Source organism: Capricornis sumatraensis, chromosome 18 (genome assembly GCF_032405125.1).
Source record: "Capricornis sumatraensis isolate serow.1 chromosome 18, serow.2, whole genome shotgun sequence".
Classification (NCBI taxonomy): Eukaryota; Metazoa; Chordata; class Mammalia; order Artiodactyla; family Bovidae; genus Capricornis; species Capricornis sumatraensis.
The window spans coordinates 60,282,626-60,296,902 of record NC_091086.1 but is presented as its reverse complement, the minus strand read 5'-3'; the positions used below and the strand labels follow the sequence as shown (position 1 = coordinate 60,296,902).

The 14,277-nt window shown below is 37.5% G+C and overlaps 1 protein-coding gene across 4 annotated transcripts in view; it reads right to left on the bottom strand.

The window, feature by feature from the left end:
* The window catches only part of CDH18 (cadherin 18), a 411,562-nt gene that overhangs the window by 97,896 nt on the left and 299,389 nt on the right, over positions 1–14,277 (bottom strand). For all 4 annotated transcript variants that reach the window (XM_068990438.1, XM_068990439.1, XM_068990440.1 and 1 more), the window contains one exon: positions 5,762–6,015. In XM_068990438.1, coding sequence (XP_068846539.1) covers positions 5,762–6,015 — 254 coding nt within the window. The remainder of the gene's footprint in view (positions 1–5,761; positions 6,016–14,277) is intronic.

Below are 14,277 nucleotides of genomic sequence, written 5' to 3'. Positions count from 1 at the left end.
CAGATTATAAATCAGAGTAGGAAAGGGCAGATTTACTCATACAAATTCACACTAAAGCTGTTCACTGGATAAGAATCATTGATTGATGACTTTAGTAATTTTCTTTACATTGCAGTAAATAAAATTATATGTCTTTGATTTTACAATATGGAGAAACTCTAAAATTAAAATTTTTTTTTCATGAGATGCTAGAGTTAGAAATGGAACTCTTTTCAGCATCTCTTTTCTCCAGAGTATGAAACACATCTGAACATAAAACATTCATTTCCAACTACATGACATTTGACTTCTTTAATGCAGTTTACACTGTTATTATTTGAAACACATGAGAAGCAGTTTGGGGCTTTAAAAAAAACAGGGGTTTTATTAGTGAAGCAAAATTGAATTTAAATTCTGGATCTGCCACTGTATCACTGTGTAAAATTGGCCAAAATTCCCATCTGCATCTTGACTATAGAATGGGACTAATACTGCAGCCTCATTAGGTTTGTTACAAAAATTTGGGGCATGTTATTACAACCCCCTGGCCCACAGATCAGTTCAGTTCAGTTCAGTTCAGTCACTCAGTCATGTCAGACTCTTTGCGACCCCATGAATCGCAGAACACCAGGCCTCCCTGTCCATCACCAACTCCTGGAATTCACTCAGACTCACGTCCATCGAGTCAGTGATGCCATCCAGCCATCTCATCCTCTGTCGTCCCCTTCTCCTCCTGCCCCCAATCCCTCCCAGCATCAGAGTCTTTTCCAATGAGTCAGTTCTTCACATGAGGTGGCCAAAGTACTGGAGTTTCAGCTTTAGCATCATTCCTTCCAAAGAAATCCCAGGGCTGATCTCCTTTCGAATAGACTGGTTGGATCTCCTTGCAGTCCAAGGGACTCTTTCAAATGCATCAATTCTTTGGTGCTCAGCCTTCTTCACAGTCCAACTCTCACATCCATACATGACTACTGGAAAAACCACAGCCTTGACTAGATAGACCTTTATTGGCAAAGTAATGTCTGTGCTTTTAAATATGCTATCTAGGTTGGTCATAACTTTCCTCCCAAGGAGTAAGCGTCTTTTAATTTCAGGGATGCAATCACCATCTGCAGTGATTTTGGAGCCCAAAAAAATACCGTCTGACACTGTTTCCACTGTTTCCCCATCTATTTCCCATGAAGTGATGGGACCAGATGCCATGATCTTCATTTTCTGAATGTTGAGCTTTAAGCCAACTTTTTCACTCTCCTCTTTTACTTTCATCAAGAGGCTTTTTAGTTCCTCTTCACTTTCTGCCATAAGGGTGGTGTCATCCTCATATCGCAGGTTATTGATATTTCTCCCGACAATCTTGATTCCAGCTTGTGTTTCTTCCAGCCCAGCGTTTCTCATGATGTACTCTGCATATAAGTTAAATAAGCAGGGTGACGATATACAGCCTTGACGTACTCCTTTTCCTATTTGGAACCATTCTGTTGTTCCATGTCCAGTTCTAACTGTTGCTTCCTGACCTGCATATAGGTTTCTCAAGAGGCAGGTCAGGTGATCTGGTATTCCCATCTCTTTCAGAATTTTCCACAGTTTATTGTGATCCACACAATCAAAGGCTTTGGCATGGTCAATAAAGCAGAAATAGATGTTTTTCTGGAACTCTCTTGCTTTTTCCATGATCCAGCGGATGTTGGCAATTTGATCTCTGGTTCCTCTGGCCCACAGATAGCAAGCAATAAATAGTGACATGATGCAGGATCACATTTCCAGAAAGCTCTCTAGCTTCTCTTGTGCATCATAGGAGTGCTCATATGTCAGCAGCTACTGAGGAAATTCCTGAATTCCTTTTGCAAAATACCAGCAAGTGAGCACAGCCTTTTTAAACAAAGGTTTCTTCACTTTTGGTAAATAGCCCAGTTCTGATTTTTATTTTTAAGAGAGTTGATGGTGATATTGCTGCAAATTGCACATCCTTGTTTTGAGTTAAAAGAGACAAAAGCAGGACATGGTCTGCTCTTAAAAATCTGAAGGATCTTACTAATAGTTTAGCAAATTGAAAATACAAAAGACAAGTAAGGAAGCTTTTCACAAATGCCTGTAAGGCTAAAACCCCCTTTCATTATCAATGCTACAGAGTTGGAGTTAATTGCATTTCAGGGCACAAGGCAAGGTACATCTTTTCAGTGTGCACTTCCTTAATTAGTACAAACATTTGGTCCCTGGGAAAGGTAGAAGAATAAGGATTGCTTTTGTATTTGTTAATGTTTTCTGTTTTTTATTCCCTGTTAGCACCTAGAGGCCCATGTGAATGACACATTTTTATTAAAATCAAGAACAAATATTATGTAAATTATGCCCCCAAACACCAGCTATGCAGTCTGATTATTTTAAGACAGCTTCGGAAGGATTCATTTTAGTTGTCTAACTGAAACAAAGCTGAAAGAAAAATGTACATTCTAATGGGTCTGTGCTTCTCAATATCTGCATTTAGAGACATATACCCATCAGTTTTGCATAGCAAAAACTGGGCATATGTGTGTAACATACCTGGTGTTCAATTAAATAAATGCCCTCAATAATATAGAGCAACTACAGAGGCAAACAGCACTATAAATGGAACAATTATATATAAATAATTTTTGCTAAATAAAATGCATAAGTTGAAACATTCATAACATATGCATATGGGGTATGCATTGCCCCAAAATATTTTTCAACATTTGCCATGAGTATAATTAGCACCCCAATTTTACCAGCATACTACACAGTTTGGTTTATTCTGTGTGAGGGTTTTTCGACCTCAGCACTATTGATATTCTGGACCAGAAAATTCTTTGTTGTGGGGACTCACTTGTGAGTGGTAAAATGTTCAGGACCACCCCTGACCTCTGCCTGAAATGAGAATAACATTCCTCCCTCAGTTGTGACAACCAAGCACTTCTTCAGACATTGTCAAATGTCCCCAGGTAGGGGGTACTTTGGGGCTTCCCAGGTGGCTCAGTGGTAAAGAATCCGCCTGCCAATGCAGGAGACACAGATTCCATCCCTGGGACAGGAAGATCCTCTGGAGAAGGAAATGGAACATACTCCAGTATTCTTGCCTGGGAAATCCCATTGGCAGAGGAGCCCAGTGGGCTTTAGTCTATGGGGTTTCAAAGGAACTGGATTTGACATGACTAGTAACTAAATAACAAAAGCAGAGGATTTGCCCTTGGATGACTACTGTCTTATGTGGAATCAGTTTTTGTTTGTTTGTTTACTGGGATATACAGAAGCAACACTGAGAGGAAGTCTGTCACTGACCTCAATGTTTCCTCCTTTGGCCTATCTTTTGGGAACATACATTCCTCCCTTCACAGCATTTTGACATTTTGAAAATCCATTATTATTTATTTTGAAATGTACATCTTCCTATCACTGTGTTTATTAAACTCACTTATGCATTTCTGATTTCTCTTTTTCCCCCACTGACATTGCTGTCAGGATGAATTTCCAAGATGTTAGCTTAGTGCAAAGCCTTTGTACAATCTCTCTTGAGCTTCTTTTTACAACCTCATTATTTGCCATTCCCTCACAGGTAACCTAAGCTCCTTGTGTACACAACAAACTGCAGTTATTTTCCCTATCCTTCGCCTGTTTAATCCTTAACCTGGGTTTTGAACCTCAATTCAGTCTTCCTCAACTCATTCCCTCTAGAAGATATCAGGCACACTTGTTCCCTGCATTTGTATTACATCTTTATTCTCTCTCTCCACTGGACTTCAAGCTGCTCTGTGTGTGTGTGTGTGTGTGTGTGTGTGTGTGTTTAATTTCTTTATCATGAGGAATATTCTAATATTTGCATATGATATGGTGCTTTAGATATCACTTTAGATTCCACATACCTCCTGCTGCTTTTAACCACAAATATAGAATGTATCATTGATATCAAGCTTTAGTTTTAAAAAGGAAGTCTTACTCGTCTTTATCAAATATTTTCACATCAGACTCACAACATGAAATTTTTTATTCTCAAAAGATGTTGGCTCTTTTAGGTAAATTGCCACTGATTTGTAAGTATCCTTTATAATGCTTGGAGAAGGAAATGGCAACCCAGTCCAGTAGCTTTGCCTGGAGAATCTGAAGGACAGAGGAGCCTGGTGGGCTACAGTCCATGGGGTCGCAAAGAGTCAGGCACGACCAAGCGAGTAACACTTCCACACTTTATGATGTTAGCTTTTCAAGTAGTTAGTTTTAAAGACACATTTCCCCTATGAAATGCATATGGCCTTCTATGGAATGATGAAGCATAGTGGGTTTTATTGTGGTTGAACAAATAAGCACATCAACTTCTGCTTGGAACCCTTAATTAAAGATCAACATTCACAACTGAGTTCATTCATTTTGTTTTGTATACTTTGCCTATCCTGCTTCTAGCAATGTTGAGTTCTGTTCTCAGTGTGACAGAAGGGTTATCAACTAACAGGGTGATTTTTCTACATTCACAGATGAAACAGAATTATTAAATACATAACTTTGTGCTCTGAACATTGTTTCTCTCCATATGTGAGTGTTCTGGTCATTTCTTTTAAACTTAAAAAGAATCATTCTTATATAACAGGAAATTGAAACCCTTTACATAGATTTCATAGATTCTGAGGAGACTATTTATCATACTAGCTTTTGTTAAAATGGATGAGAACTAAAGAGAGTGAGAATATAGCCTTGATGGGAAAAAACAGACAGATTTGTTAAGGATTTCAGACCTTCTAGGGCCTTAGAATTATCCAAGGGTATATATACAAGGTAACTAAAGAGTTTACATAGTTCTTTGATTTTTATCATAATTAAGATACACAAATCTTTCTGATTATGCAACGAAAGCTTTAATTATCTCTGTGCATGACATGCCACAATAATGTTAGTGAGCACTTACTGTGTTAAGTACTTTCTGTCAATGTAATTTAATTCTGTCAACATATTCATGCAATATTATTATTTCTTATCCATTTACTTGATATTGAGAGTTAGCAAGGTTAAATGACTGCATAAGATTACACAACTAGTCAATCAAGTCACCAGAATTCTCACATTGGTCTTCCTGTCATTAGAGGTGAGTCTTTAACTTGCCTTAAGTCACAGGAGCTGGTGATGGGCAGGGAAGCCTGGTGTGCTGCAGTCCATGGGGTTGCAAAGAGTCAAGCATGACTGAGCAACTGAACTGAACTGAACGAACCTGCCTTGGATGAGTTAGCATTTATTGAGTGGCTATTAGGTGCAGGCCACTTGTCTTGGAACTTAGAGCACATTGCTTGATAAATAATCATAATAACTCTGAGAGATATATATTAGTGTTCTTCTTTTAGAAATAAGAGTAGATAATTTCCCAAAGGTTTACCACATTATGACAGAACAAGGACTCAGAGATGAATGCTATTCCCAAATGCTCACCTTTTTTTCACTGTATTTATATTCCCTATTACTAAGGTACCAAAGAGTTTCTAATCTGCACTGAAATATTTCTCTATAAATTTTTCCAGTCAATAATGCCCCCATCTATGATCAAATGAAAAAAAAAAATCATCTGTGTGGTCACCAATATATTCATAAAGATAGCTACATGTCTGCTAAATTTGACAGAAACCCATCTGTTATTTACTCAGTTAATGAAATAGATGATACTATCATTGAATTGCATTAATGGAAAATAACATGGACAATAAACATTTTAAATATTATTTATCCATTTAAAATTATTATCAGAGACAATAAAATCTTCATATGTCTAAAAGGAGAAAGTATACCATACCTTACTAAGCTATTAGCACTGTCAGGATCTTGGGCCAAAACTGTGCCAACAACTGTCCCGATCTTGGCATTTTCATAGACTTCCATGACATAGGAAGGCATGGAAAATAGTGGTGGTTCATCTACATCCCCAACAATGATCTTCAGCATGGTAGCATCTTTAAAAGGACCCAAGTGAGAAAAGCGAAAATCAAGGTGTGTATTGGCTCCTTCTATGTTGAGGGTATATGACTTCTTTTTCTCATAGTTCAGTGGCTGTGGGGAAAAAATAAGATTTCCAATATTATGAGTCCCATCACTTTTCAAACAAATATTTCCTTTTCCATTTTTGAAACAAACAAACATGGATACGTTTAGGTCGATCTATCCACTCATAAACTATGAAGTTTGTCTTAGCAGTAATATCTACAGTAGAAATCATGGAAACTCAAATCTGAAACAACAGTGATTTTTCACAGCCATAAATATGATGATAATTAGGGACAAAAGAATATTTCCCCCAGTCAAGCTAATATTGCTTTTTGGGGAATCTCTTCAAGCAACTTTTTTCTATCTCCTGTTCCACTTAAGTCATTAACTTTTTAAAATATTTGCTGTGTGGATGTTCAGTCTCTCAGTTGTGTCCAACTCTTTGTGACCCCATGGACTGGAACCCACCAGCCTCCTCTGTCCATGGGATTGTCCCAGTAAGCATACTGTAGCGTGTTGCCATTTCCACCTCCAGGGCATCTCCCCAACCCAACGAGGGAACTTGCATCTTTTGCACTGCAGGTGGATTCTTTGCTCCTGAACCAATGGGGAAATGTTTTCTACCAATCTGCTAAATTGAAAAAGTACTGTTTTGTTTGTTTGCTTTATACTTAATCTATCTTATACCATTGATTTTTATCTATCATCATCTTATTTTTACCTTGCTGGTCTTAAACTTGATATCTTATTTTAAAATCTGACAAATGTTCAAGCTTTCAATTAACATTATCTTGAAATTTTAGCAAAAGGTTTTATACAGACTTCTAAAGTTCATTTTTATAGTTTTAATTGTAATTATTTACTTTTTTTTTGCTTGTAATACCATTTCATATCTTTATTTTGGTTTACATTTCCTTTATTATGATAGTTTTATCCACTTTGTTTTTTCAATTGTAGTATTCTGCTTGTTTATACCATTTATCTTTCTAGCTTTGAATCAGCATTAATAGTTTCTCTGTATCTTTCTAGTTATTTTTTCCTATTTAAAAAAATCATCCAGATAATATTTATGTATCTTCTATTAATATATTTATCAGGAGCCATGAATTTGACTTCACATACAATAATGAAGAACTAGATCAATCTTGGTGTTTTGTCCAAGAGAATGTATGGTTTATTATAGGATACAAAATAGTAAACACATTTATAGCGCTGGACACTTAGTGATATATGACATTGTAGGCATTATGAACAGCAACCTACTCCAGTATTCTTGTCTGAAAAAACCCATGGACACAGGATCCTCATGGGCTACAGTCCATGGGGTTGCAAAGAGTAGGACATGACTTAGCAACTAAACATGAACATCAAGTATTATGAAAATAATAAGGATGCAGACTTAGAAACAAGAGTGTGTGAGTCAGTGGGTAGTATTTCCAAGAAGAAGTACCTTTATAGGTAATGGTGGAAACATTTGAAAGTGTTAAACATGAGGGACATAACAGGTTCTGTAATCCAAAATGTGCTTAGTTATAGGATGAATCACGCTGAAAGTCTCCATGGTGATGTTAGTGCAGGCAATGCAGAGATCAACCTTATATTTTGAGCCTGCAGAACTACCTATATTAACATCTATGAGAAAAAAACTATGGCTATTTTTCCACCCCTATTTCTGCAACTGATTTTGCAGCAGTCTGCTTCAATCTTGCAGTCTTCTTTCCTGGCAGGATCAGAGAATGACCATTCCCTAGAGTGGACATCAGATATTTTCATTTACCCTGAGGCCCAAGGAGAAGCTATAGAGCACATTTAGTGGGATTTTATAAACAGAAAGTCAGTCCTACTGATGATTATTTCCCTTATCTCTTCTGAGTTGCCTTGAAAAATTGACCTACCCAGGGTTGGAGATTGTATAGGAGGAAAACAACCATTTAAAAAGACACTTGATTCTTGGAAGAAAAGCTATGACAAAACTACACAGCATATTAAAAAGCAGAGACTTTACTTTGCTGACAAAGGTCAAAATACTCAAAGCTATGGTTTTTCTAGTAGTCCTGTACGGATGACTACTAGTAGTCATGTATGGTGAGAGTTGGACCATAAAGAAAGCTGAGTGCCAGGGAATGGATGCTTTTGAACTGTGGTGTTGGAAAAGACTCTTGAGAGTCCCTTGGACTGCAAAGAGATCCAACCAATCCATCCTAAAGGAAATCAGTCCTGAATATTCATTGAAATGACTGATGCTGAAGCTCCAATAGTTTGGCCACCTGATGCGAAGAATTGACTCATTTGAAAAGACGCTGATGCTGGGAAAGATTTAAGTCAGGAGGAGAGGGGGACAAGAGAGGATCAGGTGGCTGGATGACATGACCAACACGAGTAAACTCCAGGAGTTTGAGTAAACTCAAGGAGTTGGTGACGGACAGGGAAGCCTGACATGCTGCAGTCCATGGGATCACAAAGAGTTGGACGTGACTGAGTGACTGAACTGAACTGACTGAACTCCCAAACAAAATAATAACAACCTAGAACAAATAATACTTCTCAGGGAGATAGATAAGACATTGTCATAACATTATTTTACAAGTGTTTATAAGACAAAATAAAATATTAAAAATGTTAAAAACTCAAATTCTTAAATGTGAACCAAATATATAATACATATACATTTATATACAGCAAAATATTATATATTTTAGATTTATATATTATAAAGAAGAGAAACCAAAGGAAGGACTGATGTTGAAGCTCTAATATGTTGGCCACTTGGTGAAAAGTGCCAGCTCATCGGAAAAGACCCTGATGCTGGGAAAGATAGAAGGTAGGAGAAGAAGGGGATGACAGAGAATAAGATGGTAGTTTGTCATCATCGACTCAATGGACATGAGTTTGAGCATACTCCAGGAGACAGTGAAGGACAGGGAAGCCTGGCATGCTGCAGCCCATGGGGTTGCAAAGAATCAGACATGACTGAGTGACAAAACAAGAATTTTAAAGAAAGGCTACTTGATCTGCAGTTTATGACGCACCAAGTGGGAGACATTTCCTTCTCAGAGAATTAAAGCTAGAAATGAATTGCCAGTGTATCTAATATCCATCTTGTTTGGGGACTTGCATGACTTTTAGTTGGACCCACAGATTCATTGTACTTTTCTTTCCTTGACTCCTTTCTCCTTAACATTAGTAAGTAAGAATCTATTTTGGAGTAATTCAATAAGTTTCATCCAAATTTAAATGACCTCTCCTCAAAATGGTACACAATTGCTGCCTATGAAGAATTAGGTGCATGGATATGGTCCCCTTGGCACAGAGGAGCAGGGACCGTCAGAATCTAGATATTTGGCTCATGGAAAGCAACACCCTTGTTAGGTTTACTACTTGTTGAAAATCAATGTGATTTTTTAGACTTAACCCACTGCGTCTGGTAGACTTTGTCATGACTAAGGTTCACTGATAGTCAGAAAGACTTTCAATGCAACTTGTGGAAATAATTTTAGCCACCTCTATCCCATCAGATATTATTATCAAGCTGTGCATCCAATACAACAGGCATCTCTCTTTCCATTTTTAGCAGATCCCCTGGCAAGTTAGATGTCATTTATCTTAACACTGGCCTACCTACTGCTAAGGTATAGATTTTTATGTGAACACATGGTTTCATGTTTATGATTAACTCATATATATTTAAGTACCCCAAGAAAGAGATAATCATTTTAAAGGACCTGTTTGTCAAGTCTGGCAGATGGATGGATAGGACCCATCTCAAGTCACTAAGGAAAGAGAGGATATTTTGGATCAGGACAAAATTTCAGAAGCAGATGAATTAATAACACACATGGAAATAGTTTTAGTAAGCTCATTTATATGGAAATAGTTTTAGTAAGCTCATTTATAAAGAAAACACTGCAGTGCTAAATTGCAAATTAGAGAAACTGGAAATAAATTACAATTTTGGAGGATTTTTTTTGCAAGATTATGTATACAAAATAAAATATGTTAATTCTTGGTTTTATATTAAAACAAAGAATATACAATAGTGTACAAAGAATTAGGATTATAATTTTTTCCATTTACTGTAAATCCTGGTAATGCCATCCAAGTATGTATTATTCACACACTATAAGCAGATCACTCAGTAATTTCCTAATAATCTTTTGTTCCCAGGAAGTTAGTTAGAACTCTGTCTAAGGGTATCATTTTTCATAGTTATAAGATTTTTATTTTTATTATGTGAAAGTAGTCTATCAAAAACAATAAATCAAGAACAGTGAAATCTATTCATCTAATACCTAGTTTTGATTAAAAGATGAAGGAAAAAAATTTAAAAACATTCTCAGGTTATAGAAATACCAAAGAAAGCAAAAAAAAAAACAAAACATGTTTAACTGAGAGTATACAAAACACACACTTTTCCTATCATAAAACAAAACAGCAACCAAAAAAAAAAAAAAAAAGGATACAGAACAAATTCATATGTGTGAGGCATAGTAGGAAGTTGATTAGGGTAATTATAGAACCAGAGATTGTTTATGAGCATGATAAATAACCTTTTCCAGCTATACAATATTAAAATTTCAACCACCCATGCCTGCAGTTTTGGGGGGCAGGATTCTGACAGCTGAACTGGACAGAAGATTAAAACCATCAACCCTTTAGAGCCACTTGACAACTCTTGGAAAGATGAGCCTCCAGTCTTTGATAATGTTCACCATTATTTACTCCTAGATTTGCCTCGCCAAGATACTGGTGTGGGGGGTGGGAGGGTCTATAATTTGCATACTGTTTATCCCAGTTGACAAAATATCAGACCCATGCCAAGTTTCTTTTTTCTTTCTTTCTTTTCAAAACTGTAAGTCTGGATTATCAGTTCAGTGTTTAAGATGAGAAGCAGATGCGTCTAAGGGAAAGGTGTTCTACTGGAGTTTACTAAAATAATCTTAATGTTTAAAGAGAAATATTCCAGGAACTCTATCAGACTCTGTTTTCATTTTCTTTTTTTGCCTTGGCCTTAATTCCCTGGATTGGTCTCAGTTGCGGTACAAGTTCTTAGAGTCAGGAACCAAAACTATGTCATCATCGAAGCTCACAGTTAACAAATGTATTCACTGGAAGGACTGATGCTGAAGCTGAAGTTTCAATACTTTGGCCACCTGATGGGAAGAACTGACTCACTGAAAAAGACCCTGATGCTGGAAAAGATTGAAAGCAGAAGGAGAAAGGGACAACAGAGGATGAGATGATTGGATGGCATCACTGACTCGATGGACATGAGTTTGAGCAAGCTCTGGGAGTTGGTGAAGGACAGGGAAGGCTGGCATGCTGCAGTCCATGGAGTTGCAAAGAGTCGGACACAACTGAGCGACTGAATTGAACTGAACTCAAGACTATTGTTGACAAATTTAGTAAATTAAAATAATTTTAATATCATATGTGTCAATTACCAAATAGGATATACTTATGCCAGGAAACTGTCACTAGCTAAATTTAATGTTTTAAATTTTAGTATTTTATCTAGCTATGCTAAATATGATACAATCATGGTAATCATAATAAGTAATCAAATATACTAGCAATATATAATTGCTAGGAACTATAACAAGGATATGTATTGGCATATCCTTGATATTTGTTAATATCCTTTCTGCTGCTGCTACTAAGTCACTTCAGTCGTGTCTGACTCTGTGCGACCCCAAGGACAGCAGCCCACTAGGCTCCTCTGTCCACAGAGTTCTCTAGGTAAGAATACTGGAGTGGGTTGCCATTTCCTTCTCCATAATATCCTTGTTATACTAATATAATTGATTTTCTGACACTGAACCATTTCTGGAATAATTCAACTTGTGATGTGCTTTGTTTTACTAGAATGGTTCTACAGGTGACAGTCAGTTCAGTCAGTCAGTCAGTTCAGTCACTCAGTCGTGCCCGACTCTTTGCGATCCGATGAATCGCAGCACACCAGGCCTCCCTACCCATCACCAACTCCTGGAGTTCACTCAAACTCACGTCCATCAAGTCGGTGATGCCATCCAGCCATCTAATCCTCTGTCGGCCCCTTCTCCTCCTGCCCCCAATCCCTCCCACCATCAGAGTCTTTTCCAATGAGTCAACTCTTCACATGAGGTGGCCAAAGTACTGGAGTTTCAGCTTTAGCATCATTCCTTCCAAAGAACACCCAGGACTGATCTCCTTTAGAATGGACTGGCTGGATCTCCTTGCAGTCCAAGGGAACTTGCAAGAGTCTTCTCCAATACCACAGTTCAAAAGCATCAATTCTTCAGCATTCAGCTTTCTTCACAGTCCAACTCTCACATCCATACATGACTACTGGAAAAACCATCAGACCTTTTTCGGCAAAGTAATGTCTCTGCTTCTCAATATGCTATCTAGATTGGTTACAACTTTCCTTCCAAGGAGTAAGCGTCTTTTAACAGGTGACAAGAGGTTGCTTAATATTTGTATTAGTATATTAGTCTTTGTATAAATGTCACTGCATTAGTTGCTGTGGGCTGCCATAACAGTAAACACTGGGTGATTTAAAACAGCAAAAAATGTATTCTCTTGCAGTTCTGGGAATGTGGGAGTCTGAAATTTGGCAGTGCTTGGGTTTATAGGGCCTATAAATTGTCCCTCACAAATTGTTTTCCAGTTTCTGTGACTGCCCTGGCACACCTGGGAAAGAAGACACCCCAGCACAGTTGAGAATCCAGTTTTCATTCTAAGTTTGGTATTACAAACTCTTCGTTGTATAGCTATTGGGTCATAAAGCTGTATTTCAGAGAAAACATAGAAAACTCCAGGTGACTCATGCAACAACTACTGTGGTCAGATCATGTTATATATTCATAATATTTCCTCATTTTTAAAGCTCAAAACTAACTGTGATCTCCATATATGAAGGGTGCTTCAATTGGATATAAAGACTGGGACTCAGATTTACTTTCCTGAGTATATGGGAAGTATTCACGCATGCTTCAAACAAATTTCCCATGAAAATGTTTCCAGACCGTCCTCCACCTTTGAAAAAGTGGCCCTCTTTTATCTGAGTGCTTATGACAACTTAAATAAACTCCTACCATTAACATTTGACATCTTGTATTATAACAATGTATCATGGCTACTCAGTTTCCTCTAAGAGAGAGAATATTATCTAATTCATCTTTGCATTTTAGTTATCTGGCATAATTCCTGGTACGTGGTGGGTGATTAATAGCCTCCCTCAATTTCAAATATAGCTTTGTTTAGAGTATGGAAAAGTGCTATTTTATAGTTTACACTTGAAGGATGAAAAATTTTATGTTATTTTTAAATTATGAAGTTAATTCCTATGTGTGCACGAAACAACTAACATATATTAACTAATTTAATGATCACAACTCTTGTGAGTTACAATTGTTTCCATTTACAAATGAAGAAAACAAAGTACATAAAAGTCAAGAAACTTATTCCGGGGCCTATAAGTGATATACTTGGGATTTGAACTCAGGCAGTGGGAACTCTACAGGCTTTGCTCTTAAGCACTGTGATAGTCTGCCTAAAATCTAATTAGCATATAAAGGGTATAATATAACATTCCAACTTGATGACTAACAAGGAACAGATTTTTCAGTTCAGTTCAGTCACTCAGTTGTGTCTGACTCTTTGTGACCCCATGGACTGAAGCATGCTAGGCTCCCTGTCCATCACCAACTCCTGGAGTTTACTCAAACTCATGTCCATTGAATTGGTTATGCCATCCAACCAGCTTATCCTCTGTTGTCCCCTTCTCCTGCTTTTAGTCTTTCCCAGCAGGGTCTTTTCAAATGAGTCAGTTCTTCACATCAGGTGGCCAAAGTACTGGAGTTTCAGTTTCAGCTTCAGCATCAGTCCTTCCAATGAATATTCAGGACTGATCTCCTTTAGAATGGACTGGTTGGATCTCCCTGCAGTCCAAGAGACTCTCAAGAGTCTTCTCCAACACCACAGTTCCAAAGCATCAATTCTTAGGCACTCAGCTTTCTTTATAGTCCAACTCTCACATCCATACATGACTACTGAAGAGACCATAGCTTTGACTAGACGGACCTTTGTTGGCAAAGTAACGTCTCTGCTTTTTAATATGCTGTCTAGGTTGGTCAAGCTTTCTTTCCAAGGAGCAAGTGTCTTTTAATTTAATGGCTGCAATAACCATCTTCAGTGATTTTGGAGCCCCCCAAAATAAAGTCTGTCACTGTTTCCACTTTTCCCCATCATTTTGCCATGAAGTGATGGGACCGGATGCGATGATGTTCGTTTTCTGAATGTTGAGCTTTAAGCCAACTTTTTCACTCTCCTCTTTCACTTTCATCAAGA